The sequence below is a fragment of the Salmo trutta genome, chromosome 15 (genome assembly GCF_901001165.1).
Source record: "Salmo trutta chromosome 15, fSalTru1.1, whole genome shotgun sequence".
Taxonomy (NCBI): Eukaryota; Metazoa; Chordata; class Actinopteri; order Salmoniformes; family Salmonidae; genus Salmo; species Salmo trutta.
Window position 1 is genome coordinate 22,072,622 of NC_042971.1, and position 12,938 is coordinate 22,085,559.

General features: G+C 41.7%; 1 protein-coding gene across 2 annotated transcripts in view; it reads left to right on the top strand.

Annotated features, from left to right (window-relative positions):
- The window catches only part of LOC115148623 (glutamate receptor 4), a 200,809-nt gene that overhangs the window by 173,965 nt on the left and 13,906 nt on the right, over positions 1-12,938 (top strand). The window contains exons 14-15 of one of the 2 annotated variants that reach the window (XM_029690680.1): positions 3,429-3,543; positions 6,163-6,300. In XM_029690680.1, coding sequence (XP_029546540.1) covers positions 3,429-3,543; positions 6,163-6,300 — 253 coding nt within the window. Of the gene's footprint in view, positions 1-2,489; positions 2,605-3,428; positions 3,544-6,162; positions 6,301-12,938 lie in introns of both variants that reach the window. The other variant, XM_029690678.1, reaches the window with a different exon arrangement.

Here is a 12,938-nt window from a genome sequence, read left to right on the forward strand (position 1 = left end):
AAATGTAACAGCTGCATAATGGAGTGAGATACTCAACGCTATTAGGATAAACCAGATGTAAATCCACTGGATTATAGCAGTGTGTTTCAGCGATCATAACATCAACAGGAAAATGTACTTTGTACAAGCAAGAGTATGTGCATTGGTTTTCTTTTAAAATAAATTGATCTAGCAACAATTATGTGACAAGTGAACTAACACCCCACAAGAACAGGAAAATAATGGCTGGAAAGTGGGGAATACTGAGGTGGGCTGGGCATGCACTTTGCTTGGAACACATGCGCGCGCACACACACACTAATGCCACTAAACTCATCTGAATCCAACTCCAATCCTGTAAATTCCACTGACGTGCTTCTCTAGAAGGCAACATGGGTTTACAATGCAAACAATGACTGGTACTGGATTTACCCACTGTTTTCAGCAAGAGGAGTCACTGACAGATCACAGTAGTTCCAGATGGCGGCCATTTTTATTTTGCTAAATTATCAGTCGCGTTCCCTGGCTCAGACGTTGCATGCATCAACCAATGATTGTGTGTCACGTCATCAACAGACAGATTGCTGTAACATACGATGTGGCTAGCTGATACTTTAAAATACCTATCCATCAATGTTCCCTAAAATTTTTGGGGACACTGAGCAAATGTTAGGTCTTGTGAGCGGAAATTTTGTGCGACTTCCGGCGTGCGTTTACAGTGAACACAGGCTGTACCCTTACAGTTTTAGACAGTAGCCAATAGGCAATTGTAGCAATTTGAGCGTAATGTAGGTCTACCTACAAAACCAATGGAGCGAATCCCATAATATTTTCACATGGAAATAGGTTTTGATTTCTTTGATATTGCCTACAGTAGCCTCTATGTGGTGTTCAATGCAGGCCTATTGCATGAGACTTTTTAAAAAGTTTTTACATTATGAAGGGCTTGACATTAATTCATGATTTTTTACTTGGTCTGTAACACCGTGGGCCAAATAGGTGACTGTACATTGCATTGTCTTGTGTTGTATGATAATCATACAGAATTAGAGAATTAGACTTATTTGCATATTCAAGCCTGTCTCAAAATACAACACTGCCCCTTTAATTAATACATACGTTTTTTTTTAACTGAATGGCTTTTCAAACACAGATTGAAATGTAGCCTACACATTCTGTGCTCATGTAGGAAGGAGTAACTCCCAATTGCTGACCTATACTTATTTATAACTGGGCTAATAACTCGCTAACTAGCAAAGAATATGAACAAATGTGCCCACCTGTGGCCCTGTGCTCTGATCTGAAAAGCACATTCACTCACGGGTGGCTCTGGCTGCAACAAAATCACAGACTCGTTCTTACAAAGTTAGATTTGTTTTGTTTTGTTGCATTGAAAATGGGCCGATATAATGTTGATTCAATCACAGAACAAACATTGATCTATATCGTGCAAACTAATGGGGCGAACTCAGTGAAGTTCAGTCTCTTGTGTCTCTGCGCGGCATGGCATTTCTTCAGCGTGGCAGTCCTGCAGGAAGTGCATGGCCACGCACACACATAGTTTAGAGGGAACATTGCTATCCAGGCGTTGTAAGATCGGGCATGCATCAGCAATGTCTGGGCAGAGGAACGCGCCCACTATCTTCTGTCAGTCACTTCTATGATTGTCACCATGGAAACCCACAAATCAGCATGCAGAGCGGCTATGATGTCAGACAAAGCAGCTATTTCACAAGGCATTAACCCTAAAGTGACCCTAAAAAGGTTAAACAAGGTGACGTTTAATTATATTTTTGCTTTTTTCTCATCAGCTTTTTCTGAAATATTTATTTTAATAATGTTGCTGTCAGTTAAGCTACATTTCTGTCTCTTTCATTGTCGATGTGTACCTGATATTACTGCAAAGTACAGTTGAAATGCATTGAATGCACATGGACAAATCTCTCTTGATGCAAGTTTTACTCCTCTGAATCAAAATATATATCAAAATGATGTCACTACACAATCTTTTCCCTATGGGCACTACGCACTACATAGGGAATAGGGTGCTATTTTGGACACACATATGTGTAATGGAGTTTAACCATCAATCAGGTCATTTACAGAAAAACAAAGGCCACAGGGATACAACCAAGGACACAAATAGAGATTTAAGTTTCATTTACTTCAATTTAGTTTCCTTGGATCAAACTCTGAAGTGAACCAAGTCCCAACGAGAGGTTTGTCCGTTCTGTGTATGAGGGTCCTATCTGTGGGGCTAATACTAACTTCCACTTAAATCAAAATGTCACAGTCTCCAAGTGTCTTAAGTGGAAGTTATTGTTCACCCGTGTGTGTATGGAGGGAGGGTGGGAGAGGGAGTGAGGGTTTATTGTTACAGATAGAGCAATAACACACCCCTATTTCCACCCTTGTCCCCCCCTTTATAATCCCCCCTTTCCCCCTCCTATCCCCAATTGGATGCTATCGACTCACCTTCACTCACCCAAATATGTTTTATCATTTTCAAGAAGCGCAGTTAACCTGGCAGTGTTAAAACTGAATGAACAAGGCCTGTTGGACAAATTGAAAAACAAGTGGTGGTACGACAAGGGAGAGTGTGGCAGCGGCGGAGGTGGCGAGAAGGTTAGCCATCCTTGTGTCAGCCCCATGCCGATTGGGTAAAACTGTTCTCGTGGTAACAGGCGCATCTGCCGGGGCGACACCCATCGTGTGACCAACAGTGGCGTTGTGACGTGCCACAGTGGCACATATTATAGTTCTGGATGAGTTGAGAGCGATTACTGTCAAACCACAAATATTTGCTTTTGGTAGATGTTAATATTGTTCACCTATTTGCAACCTAAAGCTTAAGTGAATAATTTTTGAAGATACCTTGTAGTCAGTCATATTGTGTAGTCCCACTAAACACTACATTGTGCATGCCATAAATGTACAGTATCTTATGGCAAAATGTGAAGTTGTCCTTCACGGGGCTCACTTAAAAAAGAGATGTACATCTCAATATGACTTCCATAGTTAAAAAACTGATAAATATATATTTTTTAAATTCTGTTGTTTTTTATTGTTGTTGACTTTGGTACAAAATTCAGCCAATAATTGTAGCTTCACAGTAATAGCCTCCGATTGGTTGTTGTGAGATAGGCCTCGGCAGTATGTGCCCGTTCCAGAAAGCGATGCAGTGGGGGCCCCATGTATATTTCTGTAGTGCTCAGCCCCTCAGGCACCCATAAACCAACCCCCTAGCCCCCTCTCCACTACCACGAGCATAGAGACATGTAAACCAATGGGGCCCCTGTCTCCGTCACTTTCAGCTGTTAAGTGCTCTGTATGGGCTCTTTACATTTTTGACTGAATAACATAAAATAACATGTCCTATGATGTTATTTATGTTATTTCCCCCCCTGACCCCTCCCCGACCCCTCGACCTCACACGTGCGGTTTCGAAGAACTCCAGTAAACCTAGCCGTGTTGAAACTGAGTGAATCAGGCGTCTTAGACAAGCTGAAAAACAAATGGTGGTACGATAAGGGCGAGTGTGGACCCACGGCCTCAGGAAGTAAGGTCAGTCTCCAGCAAGTCCTGGGACCACACCTCCTCACTGACTGTTCTGTCACACTGATGAACCCCACCGCAAACAGACAGATAGGAAGATAGGCAGGGAGGCAGACAGGTAGGCAGGTAGAAAGGCAGGTAGGAAGGCAGACGGGCACACAGACAGACACAGTCAGATAGAGTCAGGCAGACAGAGAGGCAGGCAGGTAGACAGGCAGACAGATAGGGAGGCAGGAGAGCAGGCAGGCTGGCTGACACACACACATACATACACAAAGACAGGACAGAGAGAGACTTAAGGCGTAGCCTGAGGGATACAATATATCATACTAGAAGGCATGCTCACAATTCAGTGGTAGCAACAGCACAGCAATGTATGAAATGGTGAGACCTGCAGGATCACATTGATATGGTTGTCACCTGTATCTGTGCCACATTTAGTAGTGTATACTTAGTAGTGCACTTAGCAGTGCATGTATTAAAGTTGTGCAGTTGTAATGTCACGGCAGATTATTAGTATCATAGAAGTAGAATGAGTGGAACAGGCATGGAACTTCTTACCTTGACTGGTAAACTCTATTATATTTCTATGATTAGTATGCCAGTTGTTGTAGCCCACTCTAGATTGGTTCTAGTAAGTTTATCCATTGGGCAATACTCAAGCATGTAAAGAGAACTCCTGCCTCAACAAAGCAGCATGTAAACGCCTTAGGGTCAAAAGTTCTTGCCAAGTGTATTTCCTTGTCATGTATAATTAAAAAGTAGATCTCAAGTTTTGAAGACTTGTTTGAAAGTTCTCACTGCCACACTCCAATCAGCAGTAGATAACATGCAAGGCAGCGTTTTGTAAAGTCTCGAACCTAAACAGATTCCTTTTGAAAAGAAAGCCTCCCCTTTAGGAGCAGGCGACTAACCTGAGAAGTGGGATATAAGAAACGTGAAAGAGCTGCACCCTTTGTCTTAAATCACAGCCTCTAATTGCACAATGACTATAAGCAGAGATAACAGAGGGCTAGGGAGCTACTTGAGAGTGGAGACCAAGGACATTTTTAACTGGGTCATTTAGGCAGCTAGTGAATTTAGAATAATTGTTTTCCTCCTTAAATGCTGTAAAAATGTCATAGTCACACTTTATCAAGACGTCATTAGATTGGTTGGCATGGGAACATCATTGTGATATCAGCTGTAGCGGTAGCCACATAGCTGAAAGCAAGAGCAGGTCTGAGTTGGAAAGTGTATATATATATATATATATGTGTGTGAGTTTGTCAAAGTGTGTTTGTGTGTGTATTAGATTTGTCAACTATGTATTTGTGCACGTGTGTTGTAATGTGTAATATAATTGCCTGGTACAGTGAATTTGGAAAGTATTCAGACCCCTTGACATTTTTCACATTTTGTTAGGTTACAGCCGTATTCTAAAATTGATTAAATCATTATTTTCCTTCATCAATCTACACACAATACCCCAAAAACAGTTTATATTTTTTTTCTCCAATTTATATTTAAAAAAAAACAGAAATATCAGATTTATGTAAGTATGCAGACCCTTTACTCAGTACTTTGTTGAATCATCTTTGGCAGCGATTACAGCCTCAAGTCTTCTTGGGTATGGAGCTTCAAGCTTGGCACACCCGTATTTGGGGAGTTTCTCCCATTCTTCTTTGCAGATCCTCTCAAGCTCTGTCAGGTTGGATGCGGAGCGTTGCTGCGCAGCTAATTTCAGGTCTCTCCAGAGATTCATGTCCGGGCTCTGGCTGGGCCACTCAAGGACATTCAGAGACTTGTCCTGAAGCACTCCAGCATTGCCTTGGCTGTGTGCTTAGGGTCGTTGTCCTGTTGGAAGGTGAACCTTCACCTCAGTCTGAGGTCCTGAGTGCTCAAGGACCTCTACTTTGCTCTGTTCATCTTTGCCTCGATCCTGATTAGTCTCCCAGTTCCTGCCACTGAAAAATATCCCCACAGCATGATGCTGCCATCACCATGTTTCACCGGAGGGATGGTGCCAGGTTTCCTCCAGACGTGTCGCTTGGCATTCAGGCCAAAGAGTTCATTCTTGGTTTCATCAGACCAGAGAATCTTGTTTCTCATTGCTGAGAGTCCTTTAGGGGCCTTTTGGCAGGCTATCGTGCCTTTTACTGAGAAGTGCCTTTTACTGAGAAGTGGCTTCCGTCTTGCCACTCTTCCATAAAGGCCTAATTGGTGGAGTGCTGCAGAAATGCTTGTCTTTCTGGAAGGTTATCACATCTCCATAGAGGAACTCTAGAGCTCTGTCAGAGCTCAATTTCGAGTGTCATAGCAAAGGGTCTGAATACTTATATAAATAAGGTATATCTGTTTTTTGTTTTTTATAAATTTGCAAACATTTATAAAAACCTGTTTTCACATTTTCATTATGGGGTATTGTGTGTAGATTGCTGAGGAAATAGTTTTATTTAATCCATTTTAGAATAAGGCTGTAGCGTAACAAAATGTGGAAAAAGTCAAGGGGTCAGAATACTTTCCGAAGGCACTGTATATATGAGTATGTATGTGAGTATGTTTGCATGTGTGTGTGTTCTCAGCCCCCCACCACCGCCACGTCTCTGACTGCCTGTCTGCCCTGTGTCTCTCCTCCAACCGCCCCAGGACAAGTCGTCTCAGGCCCTGTCGTTGAGCAACGTGGCGGGGGTCTTCTATATCCTCGTGGGGGGCCTGGGCCTGGCCATGCTGGTGGCCCTCATTGAGTTCTGCTACAAGTCCCGGAACGAGGCCAAGCGAATGAAGGTGGAGGCACCGACGTCTGAACACCACCACCCAAACCACCACCACATCCCCCACCACCTAACCCCTAGCAGCCCCCACCCCAGCTGCTCCAGCCCCAGAACAAGCCCTCAACAAAGTCACAGTCCAGGCTACAGCCCTGGCTATAGTCCCGGCCACAGCCCCAGCCCTTCCCCAAGCACCCAAAACTTAGTCACGTGTAGTGAGGTTTTTGACAGTTACGGAAGCAATGTGGATGTTAAGATATAATGCTGGTACAGGAATAGCCCCATCCATCCCCCAACCACCCCTCTAGGCCCCCCTCCTATGGTACTGTAAGTTGAACCTCCCTTATTGTCCACTAGCTAGCTTGCCGTGCTGCTGATTGACTGTGTGGCAATGCTTCCTCTAATTCTTCTGCTTTGTGATTAGCTTGTTTGTGGTCATGTGACGTCCTTGTCTGTCTCCTGGCTTCCCAGTGGGGGCTTTAATATGGCCGCAGCGGCTACTGTCTGTTTGGCTGCAGACAAGGGGCTCTATTTTAACAAACCTAACATAATGGTAAATCTTAGCGCTGGCGGTAGCGTTATAGGTTCGGGGTTGTGCCAGAAATATTTTTGCTATTTTCACAACTGAATAATGGACGCAGTAGCTGGTGGTGGCAAAAGGCTGGATTTTGATGAATAAACCAGTTGTAGGTGTTTCAAGGTTTGGCCCCTCACTTACCAATTAGAACGTGCTCCATATGTGGTTGCTTCAAGTTGTGTATTTATGGTCTTTTATGTACTGCATTGTCATCAACTCCAATTCAAATGTTAGTCCCTTATAGCCTAGTTCGTTAAATATGTTTGCGGCCTTTGATATGGCATTATAGTTTGACTTAATACAATAGTTTAGAGGAGCTTGTCTTTGGTTTTCGGATGAGGGGCACTCTTTGAAAATGGGGATGGGTAACCTTCTTGAACAAGCGAAATGCAGGTATGTAAATTGTAAATAATGAAAAAGCATTAGGGTAAAAACGATGCTGCTTAACCAGCCTTGACCAAGGGGGGGGGTAGGTTATGCTTGGTTTTTAATCAAATTAAACAAAATGGGGGGAGCCAATCATTTCTTATATTTCTAATACAAGATTCACCGGCACAAAAGGCATATCTTTTCTTCCATGCCATTATCAACTGATTTGCCATTAAGAACTGCTTTTTATAGGTCTTAAAACTACCCATTAGAGCTGCATGAAATTGTCACTTTTGCACTTGTTTTTAACCCCTTACTCTTGTGGAAATTGGCATATATGGATAGGGCTACATTGAAATGTTTCTTACAGAAAAATATGGAAAGCATATGCATAACCATGGTAGCAATTAAAAGGGTACAATTTGGAGATTATGGGAAAAAAATATTAGACTAAAGGTGAGAACACAACAGTTTTCCTGACACAAGACTGAATCCGCTGTTGATTTTATGTGTGTTTTACGTTTACTGTACTTTTCAGCGCATTTGTTGATAACAAAATCTGAAAATACTCTGGATACATTCAGTAACATGATAAGAATATACTTGGAAAATTTGGGGTAGGTGCAACATAAGAAAAAAACATTACAAGGGTTTGAGTAAGAGGTCTAACTAGAGTTTCCAAGTGGCCACACACCTCTCCAAAGTGTGCACAGTTCCTAAGTAATTTCAATGCACTTTTATGACTCAAGGAAGAGTCTTCAACTATAAGGTGCTTTATGGAGCTCTCTCAGCTGAGGAACTAGAGCAAGCAAACTTCTAGTTGTTTTCTTTGGAACACAGCCCTGCACCCTTGCCTTTACACCATTACTGTGCTTGTTTACGCAATCCAAAACCTGTCCATTATAAATCACAATCTGGGTCAAGTAGGCATCATTTGAAAGCTTGATCTATTGCCAACATGACTAGCTAAATTATAAAATATGATCGTACAGTGTTAAGATTTCACTAGGCAATTCAGAGAAGTGGACAGTAATTTTGGAGCGCATAGAATGGACTCAGGAGTGCATTCAGATGTGTGGCCCAAGGCAAATTTTCTTCGCAATACAACAAACACAGGCTCATTCTGTTCAAGACAACCCAGAATATAACGCCATGTCATCTTGTTACTGTACATTAAACATAGTGATCATAAACATTGACCCTGTATATTACATGAGTTTTATAATATGGAAATGTGAAGTGCACATTTGGACTAACGGGTGTTTGGCTTGTGACATCAAAGTGATATTTATTATTGTTATAATCCTCAACTTCTCATCTTTCAAAATACCGGTTGTGCCACTTTGGTTTCATAAGTGGTGGGGACATAACCTTGATGGGGGTCCTCCCCCAGAATTTTTTTGTGGCATGTAAAGCTAATTTCCTGCATTTTTACACAATCCAATATGCAGACTCTATTTGGAAGAAAAATTAAGCAAAAATGCCCACAGTCATCAAGCTAGGTAAGAGATCATTATTAAATATGTTTAAGTGATTCATAAGACTGCACTAGATCAAAGGTAATTCAATAATAGATATTGTGTTGCACCTTTAACCAATAGCCTAAAAAATGAACAACTCTTTAAAAAATACACACTTTTGATTCTTTATGAACACATCCTCTATATCAAATTTCAGCCAGACTGACCAGCCAGCCCACATACACCTCATACAGTTGAAGTCGGAAGTTTACATACACCTTAGCCAAATACATTTAAACTCAGTTTTTCACAATTCCTGACATTTAATCCAAGTAGAAATTCCCTGTCTTAGGTCAGTTAGGATCACCACTTTATTTTAAGAATGTGAAATATCAGAATAATAGTAGAGAGAATTATTTATTTCAGCTTTTATTTCTTTCATCACATTCCCAGTGGGTCAGAAGTTTACATACACTCAATTAGTATTTGGTAGCATTGCCTTTAAAATGTTTAACTTGGTTCAAACGTTTCGGGTAAACTTTCATAAGCTTCCCACAATAAGTTGGGGGAATTTTGGCCCATTCCTCCTGACAAAGCTGGTGTAAATGAGTCAGGTTTGTAGGCCTCCTTGTTTGCACACGCTTTTTCAGTTCTGCCCACAAAACTTCTATGGGATTGAAGTCAGGGCTTTGTGATGGCCACTCCAATACCTTGACTTTGTTGACCTTAAGCAATTTTGCCATGCTTGGGGTCATTGTCCATTTAGAAGACTCATTTGAGACCAAGCTTTAACTTCCTGACTGATGTCTTGAGATGTTGCTTCAATATATCCACATAATTTTCCTTTCTCATGATGCCATCTATTTTGTGAAGTGCACCAGTCCCTCCTGCAGCAAAGCATCCCCACAAAATGATACCGCCACCCCCGGGCTTCATGGTTGGGATGGTGTTCTTCGGCTTGCCTCCCCCTTTTTCCTCCAAACATAACAATGGTCATTATGGCCAAACAGTTCTATATTTGTTTCATCAGACCAGAGGACATTTCTCGAAAAGTAGGATCTTTGTCCCCATGTGCAGTTGCAAACTGTATTCTGGATTTTCTATGGCGGTTTTGGAGCAGTGGCTTCTTCCTTGCTGAGCGGCCTTTCAGGTTATGTCAATATAGGACTCGTTTTACTGTGGATATAGATACTTTTGTACCTGTTTCCTCCAGCATCTTCACAAGGTCCTTTGCTGTTGTTCTGGGATTGATTTGCACTTTTCGCACCAAAGTACATTCATCTCTAGGAGACAGAACGTGTCTCCTTCCTGAGTGGTATGATGGCTGCGTGGTCCCATGGTGTTTATACTAGCGCACTATTGTTTGTACAGATGAACGTGGTACCTTCAGGCGTTTGGATATTCCTCTCAAGGATGAATCAGACTTGTGGAGGTCTACAATTTTTTTCTGAGGTCTTTTGATTTTCACGATGTCAAGCAAAGAGGCACAGAGTTTGAAGGTGGGCCTTGAAATACATCCACAGGTACACCTCAAATGATTTCAAAAAGCCTATCAGAAGCTTCCAAAGCCATAACATCATTGTCTGGAATTTTCCAAGCTGTTTAAAGACACAGTCAACTTAGTGTATGTAAACTTCTGACCCACTGGAATTGTGATACAGTGAATTATAAGTGAAATAATCTGTCTGTAAACAATTGTTGGAAAAATTACTTGTCATGCACAAAGTAGATGTCCTAACTGACTTGCCAAAACTATAGCTTGTTAACAAGAAATGTGTGGAGTGGTTGAAAACGAGTTTTAATAACTCCAACCTAAGTGTATGTAAACTTCCCACTTCAACTGTACATTAACACACAGAAACAGCAAATCATTAATATAATTAATCTCATTGGACTACTAGTACTGTCGAGCTCTTTTTACTATTTTTACAATATAGCTGGGTCAACCCGTCCTGTCCCTAGGGGTCCACCATCCTACAGCGCCTCAACACACCCCACTCAGCTTTAGGACCTTAGTGAAACATTCATTATTGCTTTTGGGTCTGTTAAGCCAAGGCCAGAGAGACAACCCACAGGACGGCAGACCATTAGGGGCACGACTGAGCAGCCCAACAGCTAGGGATTGCCGAAATATTTATCTCCCCTGAGCATGTTTTCAATACAGACTCCTTTAGTCGTACTGTATTCCATATAAGGCATCCAGACCTTATGAAAGTTGCCCAGTATACCCTTAATCTTGTAATAAATCAAATCTAGTGATACATAACTTGACATTGTGGAAGGATAATGTAACGGTTGTCGTCGGGAATAGAGGACCAAAAAGCAGCAGGAATGTGGATGCTCATCTTGATATTTATTTTAAATAAAGAGAACACCAAAACAACAAAACGAAGAATGCACGAACAACAAAACAGTCTTGTCATGCTCACACAGGCAAAACAAGAAACAATCTCCCACAACACCAAACCAAACAATTACCCATATATAGGACTCTCAATCAGAGGCAACGAGAAAGCACCTGCCTCCAATTGAGAGTCCAAACCCCCATCAACCTAAACATAGAAATACAACAAACCAGAAAGAACATAGAAATACAAAACATAGAACATAGACCAAAACCCGGAAATAATAAATCAAACACCCTACTACATAAATCACCACTCCGAACCACATAAACAAAATACCCTCTGCCACGTCCTGACCAAACTACAATAACAAATAACCCTTATACTGGTCAGGACGTGACAGATAACCTACCTTCCAATTAATGGCAATGCATTACTTAGCCGCTATAAATGCTTTGTTACACAATTTCTTCAGATAAGTCTCCAGTATCAACATTTCCAAGCAAACAAAAACAGGGAGAAGGGAGAATATGTAGACATACTGAGATAAAAGAAGACACATATGCAAATATATCCCTTTTGTGTTTTCCACCTCCAGCAGAGGAACTACATCTCTGAGTGCATGTAATTCAGTTTCACTGGCATATAGTATGTTCTATGGATGGTCTTATACTGCAGTAATTTATGTCTGAGATGATATGAACATAACTGGGCATTCAAACATATCTGTATCCATTCATCATCATCAATAGCTTCTACAGTGGCTTGCGAAAGTATTCACCACCCTTGGCATTTTTCCTATTTTGTTGCCTTACAACCTGGAATTAAAATAGATTTTTTGGGCGGGGTTTGTATCATTTGAATTACACATCATGCCTACCTACCACTTTGAAGATGAAAAATATTTTTTATTGTGAAACAAACAGGAAATAAGACAAATAAACTAAAAACTTGAGCGTGCATAACTATTCACCCCCCTAAAGTCAATACTTTGTAGAGCCACTTTTTCAGCAATTAGAGCTGCAAGTCTCTTGGGGTTTGTCTCTATAAGCTTGGCACATCTAGCCACTGGAGTTCTTGCCCATTCTTCAAGGCAAAACTGCTCCAGCTCCTTGAAGTTGGATGGGTTCCGCTGGTCCACAGCAATCTTTAAGTCATACCACAGATTCTCAATTGGATCAAGGTCTGGGCTTTGACTAGGCCATTCCAAGACATTTAAATGTTTCCCCTTAAACTACTCGAGGGTTGCTTTAGCAGTAGGCTTAGGGTCACTGTCCTGCTGGAAGGTGAACCTCCGTCCCAGTTTCAAATCTCTGGAAGACTGAAACAGGTTTCCCTCAAGAATTTCCTTGTATTTAGCTCCATCCATCATTCCTTCAATTCTGACCAGTTTCCCAGTCCCTGTCGATGAAAAACATGGGATGAAAAACATGGGATGGTGTTCTCGGGGAGATGAGAGGTGTTGGGTTTGCACTAGATATAGAGTTTTCCTTGATGGCCAAAAAGCTCAATTTTAGTCTCATCTGACCAGAGTACCTTCTTCCATATGTTTGGGGAGTCTCCCACATGCCTTTTGGCAAACACCAAACGTGTTTGCTTATTTCTTTCTTTAAGCAATGGCTTTTTTCTGGTCACTCTTCCATAAAGCCCAGCTCTGTGGAGTGTACGCCTTAAAGTGGTCATATGGACAGATACTCCAATCTCCACTGTGGAGCTTTGCATCTCCTTCAGGGTTATCTTTGGTCTCTTTGTTGCCTCTCTGATTAATGCCCTCCTTGCCTGGTCCGTGAGTTTTGGTGGGCGGCCCTCTCTTGGCAGGTTTGTTGTGGTGCCATATTCTTTCCATTTTTTAATAATGGATTTAATGGTGCTCCGGGGGATGTTCAAAGTTTCTGATATGTTT